The sequence below is a fragment of the Trachinotus anak genome, unplaced genomic scaffold, assembly GCF_046630095.1.
Source record: "Trachinotus anak isolate AG129_WGS33_773 ecotype Australia unplaced genomic scaffold, CSIRO_AGI_Tana_v1 ptg000024l, whole genome shotgun sequence".
Taxonomy (NCBI): Eukaryota; Metazoa; Chordata; class Actinopteri; order Carangiformes; family Carangidae; genus Trachinotus; species Trachinotus anak.
Genome location: NW_027273875.1, coordinates 8,453,757 through 8,469,426, shown reverse-complemented (window position 1 = coordinate 8,469,426; position 15,670 = coordinate 8,453,757). Strand labels below are relative to the sequence as shown.

The 15,670-nt window shown below is 43.1% G+C and overlaps 1 protein-coding gene across 3 annotated transcripts in view; it reads left to right on the top strand.

The window, feature by feature from the left end:
- LOC139607420 (cell adhesion molecule DSCAML1-like) overlaps nucleotides 1-15,670 on the top strand; it is a 52,073-nt gene that overhangs the window by 2,992 nt on the left and 33,411 nt on the right. For all 3 annotated transcript variants that reach the window (XM_071460246.1, XM_071460245.1, XM_071460247.1), the window contains exons 2-3: nucleotides 6,496-6,816; nucleotides 9,369-9,515. In XM_071460246.1, the coding sequence (XP_071316347.1) occupies nucleotides 6,496-6,816; nucleotides 9,369-9,515 (468 nt within the window). The remainder of the gene's footprint in view (nucleotides 1-6,495; nucleotides 6,817-9,368; nucleotides 9,516-15,670) is intronic.

Genomic DNA, 15,670 nt, shown 5'->3' with positions numbered 1-15,670 from the left:
ATGATTCTGATTCTTGTTCTTTGAAATATGGAGACAAAAATTTTAAAATGTCTTAAAATCTGACTGTTGCTGGCCTTAAAAAAAAAAAAAAAAAAATCAACATCTGATGATGAACAATTTGACTTATATCCTCCACACTTTTAGCTCTAGAAACCAGCACTTATATAATAATGTCATATATAACAACCCACGTGTCAGCCATCTTTCAGAAATTATCAAAGAAAAAAATTCTGCACTCAAATTTTCACCAATGTTGTCAAATGGTGGATAAAGTGTGCTGGTGTGCGCCGGAGCTCATTGCACTTCCCAGCTCACCAATAGGATGTTACATCTCTGTCACTGGCATCTCCCATTCGTCCTTAAGTCTGTCAGAAATCCCTATGAGATTTTGAATAAGAACTAATCATTAAAAAAAAAACAACAAGAACAACAACAAAAAAGATGCAAATGAACACCATGGACAGTAAGAAATCAATTTTTTCCAACAAGAACTCTGTGTTAACACCACACTGATGCTAAATTGAGCCAGACCTCCTCCAAATTTTATTGGATGCTGGAGCTGCACATTTTCGGAAGGAGGGTGCGTTCAGCAAATGTCAAATCTCAGAAGCAAGTAGTTGTTTTTGTTGGATCTCTCTCTCTCTCTCTCTCTCTCTCTCTCTCTCTCTAGCTCCATCTCTCTCTCCATCTCTCCCTCCCTCCATCACTTCCTCTAGCAGTAACTCCCCTCCCTCTCTCTCCCTCATCACTAGGCAGAATTAAAGGTTGGGGGAGGGGCAGTTTATGCAGACTGTGCTGGGACTTGTGATCCACAGATTTGATATTCACATTAAGAGAGAAACTGGCTGCTTTGATGTGAGGGGGAGCAGGTCCCAGGGGACTGCTGAAGTAGCACACTTTTTTTTTTACTGACACAGCACAGGCCGTGGGTGGGGGGCTGAGGGGGTTTGTGGGTGGTGGGTGGGGTGGGGAGCAGATTGTTGGGGACAGGGTGTACAGAAAGACAGTGGGTGGGGAGAGGCGATACCCCTTCGCTGATTAGATGTAACCCCAACAACCTTATCCCCTACTTCCCCACCCACCAACCATCTACTTATGCCAGACCCCTGAGGATTATCCATAAGCTCACACCTATCTTTATAACCCCTGCGTCCCACCAATATTCAATTCACACCCCTTCTTACAGTGCGTCTCCTCCTGCTTCCTCCTTTATGTTTCCACGCGCGCGTCTCAATCCTTGTGCCCCCTGATCAAAAATAACAACTTTCTACGCCAAAAACACCTGAAGGAGGAGTGATGGAGAGATGGCAGGAAGTGAACACAGGAGTTAAGAGTCTGGTTGGAAGCTGTTTCCAAAATAGCAAGCCCTGAAGGAGAGGAGTGAGAGGTTTTTGACAGATCATGATGCTGATGTGCACGTCACCTCTCTGTCAAGATGAATCCTGCTATTGGCCTTTGTCACATTCATTCATTTGTCATCAAATCGAATGCAGTTGAAAAGCTGTGAAAACGATTTCATCACAGCGAAGGAGATGGGAAGATGGGTGAGAGAGAGAAGAGGTGGAAGAAAAGGAGGCACGTGTGGAGGTATGATGCCTCTGGTTAGGCACAGGGAGCTCCAGGTATGAGGAAAGTGTGTATGTGAAACATTGCGGGTTCTGGGGTTTGTTTACCTCCTCATCACAATACAGTTTTGAGTGTCAAGAGTGTGCATGTGTGTACACTCCTGTGCGTACTCACATCCTGGAGAGGCGTAGATCAGCTGCATTATGCATGATGAAACCTTGCATAGGTTATGACTTCTGCCTAGCTGACATACATATTCATGCATGGCTCTCTGGCAGGATGTATAAAATAGTGGCTGTAACTCTGACAGCCTAAGCTTTAAGCTCCAGTAGCGCCGTCAGTGCTGCAACACCTTCCAGTGAGGGCTGGGTTCCTCTCCGGTGCTGTGTCTGAACGAGGCTGATGAAGCCTCCTGGGGGCAGGTGAGCTGCGGCGGCAGCCACACGGGAACCCCGCAGCTTTGGTCAACACTGCTACCAGGGTACTGACTGTCCACACGCTGCTGGAGTTAGAGCTGAATGGACATGCGTCACCGAGAGAGGTGGTGTCACTGAAATGAACGAGGGCACCCGCTGTGTGCGTGGTGTATATTTTCTCAAATTGTTCAAGCTATTTATGTGTATTTCTATTAGATTTCAGCAATCAGTTCATAATTTCAGTCATTTTTTTAAGAAAAAAAAAAAAATCCAAACACTCTTACAGTTTCTGTAACGGGAGGTTTTGCCACTTTTCTCTTTTCTATGTCTTTGTAAATGTAATGTCTTTGGGTTTTGTGCTGTTGGTCCGACAAAATGAGAGGTGTGAAGAAAATCGATAGATTAAGCAGTAATAAAATAATTGTTGAGTTGCAGCCCTCAGTTAAAGTGATGGAATTTCAATATAATAACAAGGAGTGGCCTGTTTTGTGATTTAGTGTCACTACAATGAGGTGACAACAATGTAAACTGTGTTACCTCTGTTGTTTCATCTGTTCAAACAGTTAGTCTGGGAGTTTGCTGCTTTTTAACAGCTTTTGTTTTTTGAGGTATTTCACTGACTGACTGTAATAAAAAACATAACGTCCTGTTTATAATGATCCCTATCAAACAAAGGTTTTGTAAAAAGTTGACTGGAGGAAATTAAACTTTTGTATGATACCATGTTTGGCCGATTACCCAACTTTAGCAATGATCGCCTGGTCTTTAGTTGAGCCGTCCATTGTTTAAACATAAGCTCAGCTCTTTGCTAAACGCAGGCACTTGGGGAATAGTTCCTTTCTCTGATGTACTTGTGTCTCAGTCTGTCCATGGCAGTGTTCGAAGGTAGAGAGTATGACATTGAATCAGCTGAGCATCCAACAGTGGGAGATGCTGTGGTAATGCTTCCTGTTGAGGATGCAATGTTCTGAACATTATGAACAGCTGCACATTAGGGTGAGAGCAGTAACTTGAGCTTCAGTCTCTGACTGAAATTGTCGTGTTTTTCTCTTCGGATTCGGTCATGACAAGCCGTGAGAAAGATACATTTACCGTGCAGTCAATGTCATGTACTTCACTGTTGGTACATGTGGCATTTTGTTTTCTTGCCACACAAGCTGTCTGTACAGGTTGGCACAGGTGGTATGTAATGTTTCATCTGCTGCTTTTAAATGGAGTGGAAACTGTGCCAGTCCGGCAAAAAACCAGGACTGTGCCAGTTGAGTTTTGGAGTGCACCCAGTGTGGTGCACCAGTGACTCTGTGCCTGACCACACCTAACCAAACAGCAGACTGTCATCCTATCACTAACTTGCATGTCATTCAGTGATGCACACTTCTTTCTTAATTGTATGCACACTGAACACTGTCTGTGTAGGCAGCCCATTTGTTCTGTTTTTATTTCATTTAAAAAATTTGATTTTGTCACTCCAGCTGTTTTTTTGTTTGTTTTGTTTTGTTTTTTTGAGACAGTGTGACTTGAATTTGGGGCTCTGTAAGTTAAAGTTTCTAAATTTAGATTGTTCACTGGGTCACTGTTGTTAGGTTAAATTGCTGCATTGTTTTTTATTCAGTCACAGCTTTCAAGTGCCAGCGCCACCATGGCAACCCACTCTGTCTCCTCCTAGTGTGACTGAGCGCTGAGAGCTGCTTTTGGAGTGTGTGTGTGTGTGTGTGTGTGTGTGTGTGTGTGTGTGTGTGTGTGTGTGTGTGTGTGTGTGTGTGTGTGTGTGTGTGTGTGTGTGTCTGTTGGGTGAGTGCATGTGTGGTGCGTCTGGTTTTGACAGGCTCTGATTGGTGGGAGTTTGTTCTGATCCCTTTTATATTCCACTTCCCACTCCATCAGTCCCAGTGCTCCCAAGCCCCCCAGTGCTTGGGCCCCCAGGCCATATAATCTACTGGTTCTTCTGCTGCCCAGCCCCCCTGAGCTCTCAGGGTGACCCCCTCACTCCTCCACTTTAGTCCTGTCCCCCCATTGGGAGATTATAGATATTGCAATCTTTAATATGGGCTTTATGCTCAGGGGCCATTATCAGTAATCTGCAGAGGGGAGGGAGTCTGACCTGGTTTTTGCAGCCCACCACCGGACTGCCAGACACATTTTCATATACCATCTGTAACATGCTGCCCAGCTTTATCAATCTCTGGTGTAGGGACAGCAGCACTTCTGGAAGTTGAAGAAATACAGTGGATTGAAGACATAGTTGCATCTTTCTTCAACCTGGTGCACTGACAGTGTCTGTTAATGTTTTTATGTCACCATCTTTAACTTAAAGCCACACTTCATGAACAAGAAAGTTTAAATGTTTGGATGGGCTGACTAAAGAAATGCACTGGATGATCAGATCCAATATTTGTTAAGTGACAATATCACCAACTTAATAGTCACTGTTCAAACAATTGCTTTTGACTGTTACAACTACTTTGGCTATTGTGCATCTGTGAAAACCTAACTGTGGCTCATATAAGGTGAACAAGAGGGATATTTCTCCATTATCCTGTTTCCTCGTCTTAACAGCATGATTTCATGATTTTTTGACTGTGATCCTGGTACGGCACAATTGCAGTCATATGGAGGTTGTTCATTATGACAAATAAAGTTATGAAACTTGTATCTGCAGAGAGTGAAGATGTCTGCACCTTGGCGTCAGAAAGCATGATGACTTTTCAAGTGCACAGGCTGTGATTGATGTGCTGTTTGTTACCTGCTGTGATGCTGTTTAAACTGAGCTTAACAATTAGCTCGTGTTGTGACAAAGTGTCGTTTGCTATCCTCTTCTGACCTTCCCACAGTGGGTTTTAACCAAAGAACAAACTCATGAAAAGTCTGACAGATAACAACAGATGATCTGAAACTATTTATTGAATAGCTGATTGAAAGAAAAATAATATCCATCTGGTTTGAAAATGAGCTCATTTTTTTTATTTAATTTTTCAATGAAAAATACCAATTATTCTCTAATTGTAGCTTCTCAGTCATGAGAATTGAAATGAAATTGTTTTTTAATTGAATATCTTCCAGTTTTGGAGTATTAGTCAGACAAAATCAGCAATTTGATGACAGCACTTTGGGCTTTAGGAAACTGAATAGTACATTCTGAGATTTTATAGCACCAAATGATTAATCTCTATATTAAAAAACAGTCTGCATATAATCAGTCATGTAAGGAAAACAGACATATCTCTTGTTTGATATGATATTTTGGCAGTTTTCTGTGGTTTAAAAAAAGGGACATTTTCATGTGATTCCCAGACCAGACTTCAACTTTTCTGTTCACTTAATTTTTTTTACAAAAAATTAAAAAAAAAAAAATTAAGAATTAAGAAAAAAGAAAGGTTTGTCAAAAGTAAGATGTTCAATCATAAAATGTCTATGAGAACAAATACATAATATAATATTAAAATTTTAATTTAATGTAATTTAATAAATCAAAAATATATCAATATATCCAAACTTGCAGATTCTGCCACTTATTTATTTGATTATTTATTTTAATCCATTTTGTGCTTTTTATATTAAAACCATAAATTCAAAACATAAGATACAATTTATTTTGAAAATTCAGCCATTTCAACAAGCACAAAATATACAGGACAAATCTATTTAATCTATTTAGTAAAAGTTCAGTTATGATTGAACAACTACTGCAGTACACTGAGTGCTACAGCTCGTTCCATCAGTATCTGTTAGTAACTTGATGTTCCTGCACTTCTTTCTGTGCTGCACTGAATATTAACAGGGTGAACATGTGGTGGGATGGTGTGTATCAGATGACATAATTTAGAATCAATGGTGGTTAACATCCACATCTGTCCGTCAGCAGTGTCCCCCCACTTATTTCTTTTCTAATCTTTCCTATAATAACCCCAAATTTGACGGACCCCCCCCCCCCCCTTTCTCACTCTCACTGTATGTGTTTAATCTGAATGCCAGTGAAGAACATTCCTGTACGTGTGTGTGTTTGTGAGTGTGAGTGTGACTGTGTGTGTGCGTGTGTGTGTGTGTTAAATATGTAAGGAGATTAAATAGACTTAAATCTCTGTGTCTGGCATAGAAATTCCAATCACATAACCTATCAGCGTTTCCCTCTCTTCTCTCTCTGTCTTTGTTTGTGTATGTGTGCACTCACTGTACTGAGGTAACAGGCTCCTCCCCCCTCCGATCCACCTAAACCACCACAGGCTTTAGCCCAAATCCCTGGCTTTCTGCATCACATGACTGATGTTTGCAGCTGGACATTTGACATACATTTGTTATGATTATTTTGCAACACATTTGAAGGACATTCCCATTCTGTCCGTCTTTTGTCCATTAACGTGATGCTGATTGCTTCAAATCAATGGCAATGGAATCCTGTTCGGTTATTTTTGTGTGTTTACATGGTGTATACAGCATATAACAGGTGCTCAGTGTCAGCCTCTCACCTCCACCTCAGCCTGCTCAGTGATGTTGTGCTGTCTGTTTGCTCCTGCAGTACACAGTGAGGATGTGGGCTCTACCAGGCTGTACTTTGTGAATGCCTCCCTGCAGAGGGTAACCTACTCCAGCTCGGTGGGGGTGTCCCTGCCCTGTCCAGCAGGGGGCACCCCCAGTGCCATACTGCGCTGGTACCTGGCCACCGGCGACGACATCTACGACGTGCCCCACATCCGCCATGTGCACGCCAATGGCACTCTACAGCTGTACCCCTTCTCGCCCTCCGCCTACAACAGCTACATCCACGACAACGACTACTTCTGCACTGCCGAGAACCAGGCCGGCAAGATCCGCAGCCCCAACATCCGCATCAAAGCTGGTGAGTTGGACAGGGAGGGAATGGACCTTAGAGCAAAAAGAGACTGAGGGGCCTGAGAGATGGAGATGGAAAAGAAGGGCTATAGAGCAAAAGGTCACAACATGATGAGGACTGGAGCAAAAGAGACCGTTGTGATAGCATAAAGTAGAGCAGATGTGATTGGCAGCTGTAAAAAGCCCAACCCACACACAGAAGCACCTGCCCTAAAATAGCCCGCCTCGACCTGAACACAGATTGACCTAGAACACAGTCTGCAGAGAGAACATCTGCATCACATACTATACCAGGCCTCGGCCTTCGCTCACACCTATTTGACTGAGCCGGTGATGAACCGCTGCACTTTACACTGATATAACCCTTCAGCTTCGTCCACAGCACAGCGCCATCTGGTAGGATCAAATCCAAAACACACGACAGCACTTAGAGTTAAGTGGTGACTCCAATGTGATTTTTGGATGATATAACAAGATCAGATAAGGAGGAGAATGTGTGACAATAGGTTATATCACTTTATAGGCTCATCCTCATTGACAGTCCTTCACTTTTTTTAAAGGTCAGCACAACCAAAGCCTCCAGGAACTTCACAGGCCCTTGGATATTTTTAGCAATGCCTTGTAAAGGTTTGAAGATAATTTACCACCTTGCACTGAAGACATATGATCTTAAGAGTCAGTGACCTTATCACCACTTTTTTTGTACACTAGATTTTTAATTTGAAAACACTATTTAGGAATACACTGTTACTGTGCATAAAAACATCCCAGGCCTCTTTTTTAGAGCTGTAAGTGAGTTATTTGGTAGTAACAGAGGAAATGAGTTATTTTAAGTGATGTTGGTGTAAAGAATCAATCAATACACACCAGCAGATTTTGTAGGTTGTCTATTTTTGGAAGTTTTGACCAGAAGCTGCCTCTGTTGCCATCATATTCTCTTCTCTGTCTTCCTTCCGCTCCCTGCTCCCTCGCTCTTCAAACTGTCCTCTTGTGCCAGACTAAATATAGCCACAGCACACTTCTTTAATTATCTCTCATTAACAAACCTAATTGGTGCTTTCCATTGATTAGACCGCGCGAGGCTGCTTTAATAAGCGAGAACTCATCTAAAGTAAAACAGTACTTCTGTGGGTTTGGGTTCTTTCAGCTCTTCAACGAGCAGAGATACATTTGAAATTTACCTGAAGGACAGTTACATCAAACCACATCTGGAACAAAGCTACAGCTGGGCTACATACACACACACACACACACACACACTTCCTGTCGTCCATTCAGGCCAGTTTGTCCCTCCCCCTTCCCTCCTGCCATCAACATCTGTTTTCATATTCTGCCTCCCAACACCGACTTGAACTAATACTCATATTCATTCTAATACTAATACAAGCGCCAAGTTGAGGATTTGAGCCAGGACCCTGAGCTGCATGCCAGCCGGTTGCTGCCTTCATTCCCACATGACCCAAAAGCCTGCCCTCAGGAGACGAGGGATTAGCATGAACCAAACATCCTGCAGCCAGCGGCCTCTGCCGGGCCCTGGCAGCTCTGGTGCACAGGTTACAGTCAGACTGGATGTGGACTTCTTATTTTGGGGCTCAGTCCTTTCATTGAACAATAATTGACAGGGGTCTCATTTGAATCACGTTTAGTGCTTCACGGCTAACAGCGACATCTAAACAAATTCACATCAGTGGCGGTTCAGTTCCATATTATTTCGAAAGATGTTTTTTTATTCTACTCATCTACTCAAAGAAGATGTAAATTTCCGTGCACTTGCATGTGTGTCCCTCTTACAGCAGGAATGTATGCATGCTGTCATCGTGTCTGTTACCAGGGAAGGGATTCCGAACCAGTTTCTTAGCAACCTTCAGATACGTCCTAGCTTTCATGTGATTTTGCTAATGAGTCCCTGCTCATTCAACAGAGTGTAAAATATTGCATGAACCTGCATAAACCGGAGCAGCTTACGCTTTACTTTGAATGTGCTGCTGACTCTGTTGTCTCCATGTGAAGTTCTGTACAAAAACAGTGGATCAGTGTTTCATGATGATGTCATGCCGAAGCTAGAAAATAATTTCCATGATTATCCTGCTTAATGGCGGCTTGCACCATTTATGGTGAAAGCACAGGCAGGATTAGAAGAGTTCAAACAATACACAAGAGTAGGCAAGTAATTTCCAGTGAATACATGTGGAGAGCTGTGGTAATTGACGAAAGGGCGTTTTGCTCTGGAGTGTTAATATGTTGTTTTTGATGATGTAAACACGAGCAGATTATGGTTTTTGTCTAAATGCTCACATGGTGGTGAGATTGCCATGATGTTCATCCCGTGTCAGCGCATCTTCTGCATAGATGATGGAGGATATTTTATGAAAATAATGAATATCTCCAAATTTGACCTCCTGTATGATAAAAAAAAACTAAATCCTGAATTTATTGCTTCTGGCTGGAAAAGCTCCTCAACCAAGACATCACAAGTCACCAAACCACTACTATTAAGTGGTAGGAAAATAATTTTGTATAGATGTCAGCTATCTTAATAATGTTTGTGTGTCTGTGTAGTTTTCAGGGAGCCCTACACTGTGCGGGTGGCAGACCAACGCTCGATGCGGGGCAACGTAGCTGTGTTCAAGTGCCTCATCCCCGCTGCCGTGCAGGAGTACGTCAGCGTCGTGTCCTGGGAGAGAGACACCGTTTCCATTGTCCCAGGTAAGACGTCACATGGATGAATTCAGAGCATCTGTGGGTGGGCAGTTTCATTTCACACAGGTGAATTTAGGTATGTCTTTATCTCCTGTGTGTGTGTGTGTGTGTGTGTAGGTGTGTGTGTGGGTGGGTGTGTGAGGACAGTTGATGCACCACTGTGCTCTATGTTTGACCGAACTCTTAACTCGTGTCTTCTGTCTGCTCACTGTTCTGGATCACTGATCTGGTCCCCCTTCTCCTCCTCCTCCTCCTCCTCCTCCTCCGCCTTCCTTCCTTCTTGCACATATCTCCTCCCTCCCTCTCCACCATCTTCCTTCTTTTTTTCTGAGACATTTCATTCTTTCCCTCCCTGATATCACTGCTTTTACATCTCCATCTCATCACATACGATTTTTAATTGTGATTGACACTACATTAGACAGACTCTCCTCCAACTACACAACTACTCCACAGTTTCTCTTCATCAGATCTATTTCTGTCCTCTCCCTGCTTGTCTTAGCACCATGTCCTTGAAGAACAGTGCCACAATGAGACACAGGATGTCAATAGGACTGTGCCCCCACATTCATCTTCATTAACCTCATTTGTGTTTGTGAGTGTGTGTGTGCAAGAGAGAGAGAATGAGATATGAGGTGTTCAGACTTTATGTCCGTTGTCTAGTTGTTTGTACCATTATATGTATTTGATTATGTGATCATATACTGAGCATAGCACAATGTATGTTTTAGAAGTTGCCTATGCCTGGTTATTTTCTGCATTTAAAATGCAGACAATAACAATGTAGGAAAGAGGGATGAGGGATAGAGGAGAAAACTGAAGCAAAGGAAGAGAAGCAAGGAGGGTAGTAGGGCAAGAATGGCCTCAGGTCCTGGCAGATGGCGTTTTATATTATATGTATGTAAAACACAGAGACAGTGTGTCACACATACACATGCACCAAGGTTGCAGCAGTTTGTTGTCTCCAGTTTTTTTAGTTCACTTTCAGTGTTCATGTAATATAGTGTCATTACCAGGTTTTGTACAAATTCTTTGTTTTCAGGTACCATCCTGGCAGAAAGCTGCTGCATGAAGGAGCTACATAGTTTGTGGGAAATACCAAAACATGTTTACAACTGATTTTTTTACATCAATCTTTTTGCTATGACATTAGTCCGTGCCTCAGTGTTGGCTCTCACTATAAACACAAACACAAAAATCACATTTTTAAATGCAGATTATTTTTTCCGTGCACGACCTGTACTGTGTTTTAATTAAATACATGAAAATTGTACACACACACACACACACACACATATAGTTCTATTTTAACTTCCTATTTTCATCTCATTTTACCTTTCCTCCGCTTGGCTCACTCACTCTTTACATTGAGAGTTTGGTTCACAGTGACTCCGTGACTTCCGGTTATTCTTAAACATAAACATAGGTGACATAGCTTAGATGTGTCAGTCTTCTCTGTGTATGTATTTATGGTTTCTGTGTATGGGGTGTTGCTGTGTGTACCGTCATGAGGCTGCTTGTGTGTAATTAGGGGTATATAGGTCAGTTGATGAGCAGTGAGTGTGAGGATCAGATGCTGAACACGATGAGCTGCTCACTGAACTCAGCATTTGTTTCCCTACGACAGCAGCTCACACAAACGCAGCAAACACTCAGCAGCATGTTTGTGCTCAACCTTGACCCTGACCTCCTCACTAATCAACACAGTGACCTCATCACCCCCTACAGCCAATCAGTGCAGTCACCTATCTGCAGCACGCCCTCTCTTTGAAACACAACATCTCTGCAGAACAGCTCATGATCTGAATATTGTGATTGCGCTGTCACATGGATGCACAAAAGATATGTGCAGCCGTGCACATGGACACATACCGTGAATATCTATATACAGCAGATCCATGTGGTCATATAAACATTACTGATATGAATCTCCAACTCTCTTGATCTCTTACTCTAACATAAAACTCTCTTTCAACCTCCCTGCCCCCCAAGCAAAGGGCTGGCTGGATTGGTCTAATGAAGAAGTGAAAATTAAAATTGATTTTGTGACTGAAAGCCCTCTGTGTGTGTGTGTGTGTGAGGGGTGGTTGCTTGTCTTGTCTGTCACTATTTCTTGTGCTCAGCTTAAGAAACACAGCAGGAGAAGTTTCAGTTGAAATTAATTGGAAATATTGATTGCAGATGACAGGAAAACACCCAGGACTGATTTTTCCAGATGATCAAACAACAAACAGACAATCACTCATTTTGTTCAGATTCCCATCAGTTGTCTCCGTGGTAACTCATATTCTGCCTAGGAAGTTATCTGGTGCAGTATTGACAAATTGGCACATGGTCTGCTGAAATCCACTACTAACAGCAAGTCAAAGCATTCAACCGTCACTGGACTCTATGAATTTCAAAAACAACGTTTGGCGTCAGACTGGGCTGTGATTGGCCAGTTCGCTGCCAGTAGTGCTATTCAGCAACAAATGTCTGAGTGCAGGAGATGCCTTTGTCCAAATCTGAGCTTCTCTCTCCATTAGTTATGTTAAATGTGTTTAAAAGTACTTTTTGTTTATGTTTTAATTGTCTGATTTTAATTGATTTCTATTAGAGGAAATGACGTTCAAATCCTCCACCTTCAATGCAACTTTTTTGCCATTGGGCCTCAGGCCGAACCCACCGCAGTTCACTCCTGTGTCTCTCTTCTCTGATTTCCCACCATCTAAATACTTCAGTAACAATGCAAAAATAACTAGACTGCCCAATTTTAATTAATGAATCTAATTTGTCCACTTCACCTACTCTTCATAGCCGTGCCTTTGCACAGAGGAATCATTATGTGCAGCCTCTGATCAGTATCATGATCACATACTGGTGTGAAGGTTAAGTTGATGACATAACACAACGCAGCCGTGCCCTCTGAACCCCAACAGGTTCCATTTTGTCAAACACACATGCTCCCCATCTGGAGCAATGTGTGTCTGTGTGTGTGTGTGTGTGTGTGTGAGTGTGTATATGTGTGTCCCCTTCTTGCCTGCCCCATTTTCCTGTCCAGCCAGGACAGTGAAGGGGTTTGAGAGGGGAGGGGTGCAGGCAGACTGACCTATTTCCCTCTCACTTCCCCGTCCCATCCCTGTAGCTAAGCTTCGTGTGTGTATGTGCGTGTGCGTGTGTGTGTGTGTGTGTGTGTGTGTGTGTGTGTGTGTGTGTGAGAGAGAGAAAGACCCTCACGAGACAATGGAGGCCAGCTAGTCTGAGCAATGATCTGAAGGAGGAGAGCTGGAGCGGAGACAGAGAGATGGAGGGCCTGTGGACAGACATAAAAACAACAGTGGGACACAGAGAGGGTTCAGCTCGCAGATCGAGGCCGTCAGTCTAACCAGCAGAAAGCTAATGAGTGGCTCCGATGAATAGAGACTGGACCAGCAGATGGCTGCGACCACATGGTGGTCCACAGAAGATGCCCAACCATGCTCCATCTAATCCACCTGCCACACAGTTTGGTCTTGTTTATGTGTTTGCACAGTAATTTGATGCACAGGGCCATAAAGCCCAGTGTTGAAGAGCAGTAATAGAAGGGAAAAAGTTATAGTGTGTAGATGAGGTTAGAAAAAACAAGCCTAGGAAGCTCTTCTTGTACATTAACAGTAACCTTCCCATTACTAAACACCCTGTGTACTCTCTCTGCACTCCATCTTGTTCTACTACGTTTTGCATCCATGCAGGCTGTTGATCTGGTGTAAAACAGACTGTGAAAGGAAGGGTATATTCAACCACATCAGTCTAGTTCAGTCCCTGTCGTTGAAAGTCAGGCGGATTTAACCTGTGTTCACTCTAAGAGTGTGTAAATGCTGAGTTATCAGGCCTTAATGTGAATATGGATCCTAATGGGTGTCACCGGGTGGCGGGGTCACTGACAGGCTACGTTACAGATCAATCCTCTGCCCCTGGGGTCCCTGCAGGGAGTCAGGCGGTTCAACGGAGATGCAACACACAACCATAAACACAACACATGGGGGTTAATTGGGAACAGCTGGAAAATTACAGTCGAGTTGATCTATTTGTGGCATAAGCAAGTTACAGTAAATAATTATGATAAGAATCTAAGATGATAAAGTTTACAGAGTGACTTTATGATGATGAGCAGCGCTCTCTCTTCCTCTCCATATTTGGCTTAAAAGACTACATTTCTATATCATGCAACCAATGATTGTTTTGATTATCAACTAATTTGTTCAAAATTTTCTCCAATAATTGTTTAAGATAGAAGAAAATAGGCCTTTAACTCAAACGGACAGTCTAAAGATATTTAATTAACAAAAATATAAAAAGAGAAAAGTATCAGCTCACATTTCAGAGCTACAGCCAGCAATTTATTTTTCTAATTCTATTATCTATTTATTTTCTGTCAATCATCTAATCAATTAATGGACTAATAGTTCCAGTTGTAATTATAACTAGTGCATCATAGAAAAATAATTAAATGAATATAAAATGAAAAACTATTGAACAGTAAAAAAAAAACAAATAACACAGAAACAAGATTTGAAAGTGAAACTCTGGAGAAGCATTTTCTGAAAAGATGAAAGCTAATGGACACAGTTTTTTCTTCAGTAATTAGAAAGGTAGCGTCATAAGGCTCTACATAGGTGCAGTGAGGAGAGAGGTGACAGAGGCAGAGGGACCACATAGAGAGCAGTGGTGTGTAAGGACACAATGTCTGTTTGTAAATCTGTGCTTGTGCACTCAGAGCAGGAATACATTAATAGATGCACTTGTCTGGGACACCGCAGACTCTTGTAAACACCGGTTTAACACACACACACTCACTCACTTCTACAAAGTACAAATGTACAAGCCTGCCCCTGCACACATACACACACACACACACACACACACACACACACACACATACACTCATACACTCAACCCCTCACAAGTAACACAATAAAGCCATTTTCAGATTTTGCATGAACCTGCCTGAATATGGAGCACTCATTAAACATTAACTCAGGACACATTAAGGCTGCGCTCTGCTCTGCTCTGCTGTGTGAGTCTGTCCTGTTGTTGTGCTTGGGCCGCCTGGGTGCAGCAGGACATGGTGTGACAGAGGAGGACGGGGAGCACGTGGCGTCCCCAGGGCTCATGGAACATAACCCCATCGACTGTCGCCCTCTCTCACCCCCACCCTCCGGTCTCACACCATCCCTCCCTCACCTCTCCTTCCTCTGCTCCTGCCTCTGTCCCATGTGGGACCCAGCAGGCCACGATCTGTAGTGGGGGACTAAATCATACAGCTGAAGGCGCTGTTATTATGTACATACATATGCAAACATATGGCACCAACACCAAAACAATGAGCAGCTTCTTGTAAAATAACCTTCCTATACGAAATGACAGAGCAACACAGAAACGTGACAATGTCTTCATTTTCAAATCCAGCTTCCATTCAAAAAAAAAAAAAAAAAAATGTCACTGACAGTTGCTCTGCAGGTTGTTCACCTATGTCTGTTCGTCTTTCACTTTCTCTGGATATTTTTGCCCCTCTCACATTTGCCCCAGTGTTGTGAGAGTGTCTGAGAGCAGGGCAGGAACAGATGGGGTGCTGGCAGCCATCTTTTACTCAGTTAGGTTGAGTAGGCACGTGGGTGGGTGTGTTAATTAGCACAAACAAGTGTGTGTGTATGTGTGTGTGTGTGTGTGTGTGTGTGTGTGTGTGTGAGTGTGTGTTGCCTGTGTGTGCAAGGGGCACAATAGGCATAATTATCTCTGCTTGAGAGGCCCAGTTAGGGGGTAGAGGGGGGGTGCAGGCGTGGAGAGGCGAAATTCAACAATGGCCCAACCACGGGCTTTGTGTGTACAGAGCAGAGGGCTGACAAGTGTCGGCTATTATTGACTATTTACACACTACTACACACGCCTGCTCACATGCACTTAACACAGAAATGTATACACACGATCGTCGCCGCCGCTGCCGCCGCCGCCACCGCCACCGCCACTCTCACTCGCTTTCTTTTTCTCTTTGTGTCTCTACACACACACAGGCACACACACACACACACACATGCAGTATGCACATGTTTACAGTGCATCAGTGTATCAGTGTCAATCAGTGAAAGAGGGAGAGATGGGAAAGCCCCTGCGAGCACGTCACTCTGACAGAAAGCTGGCCACTG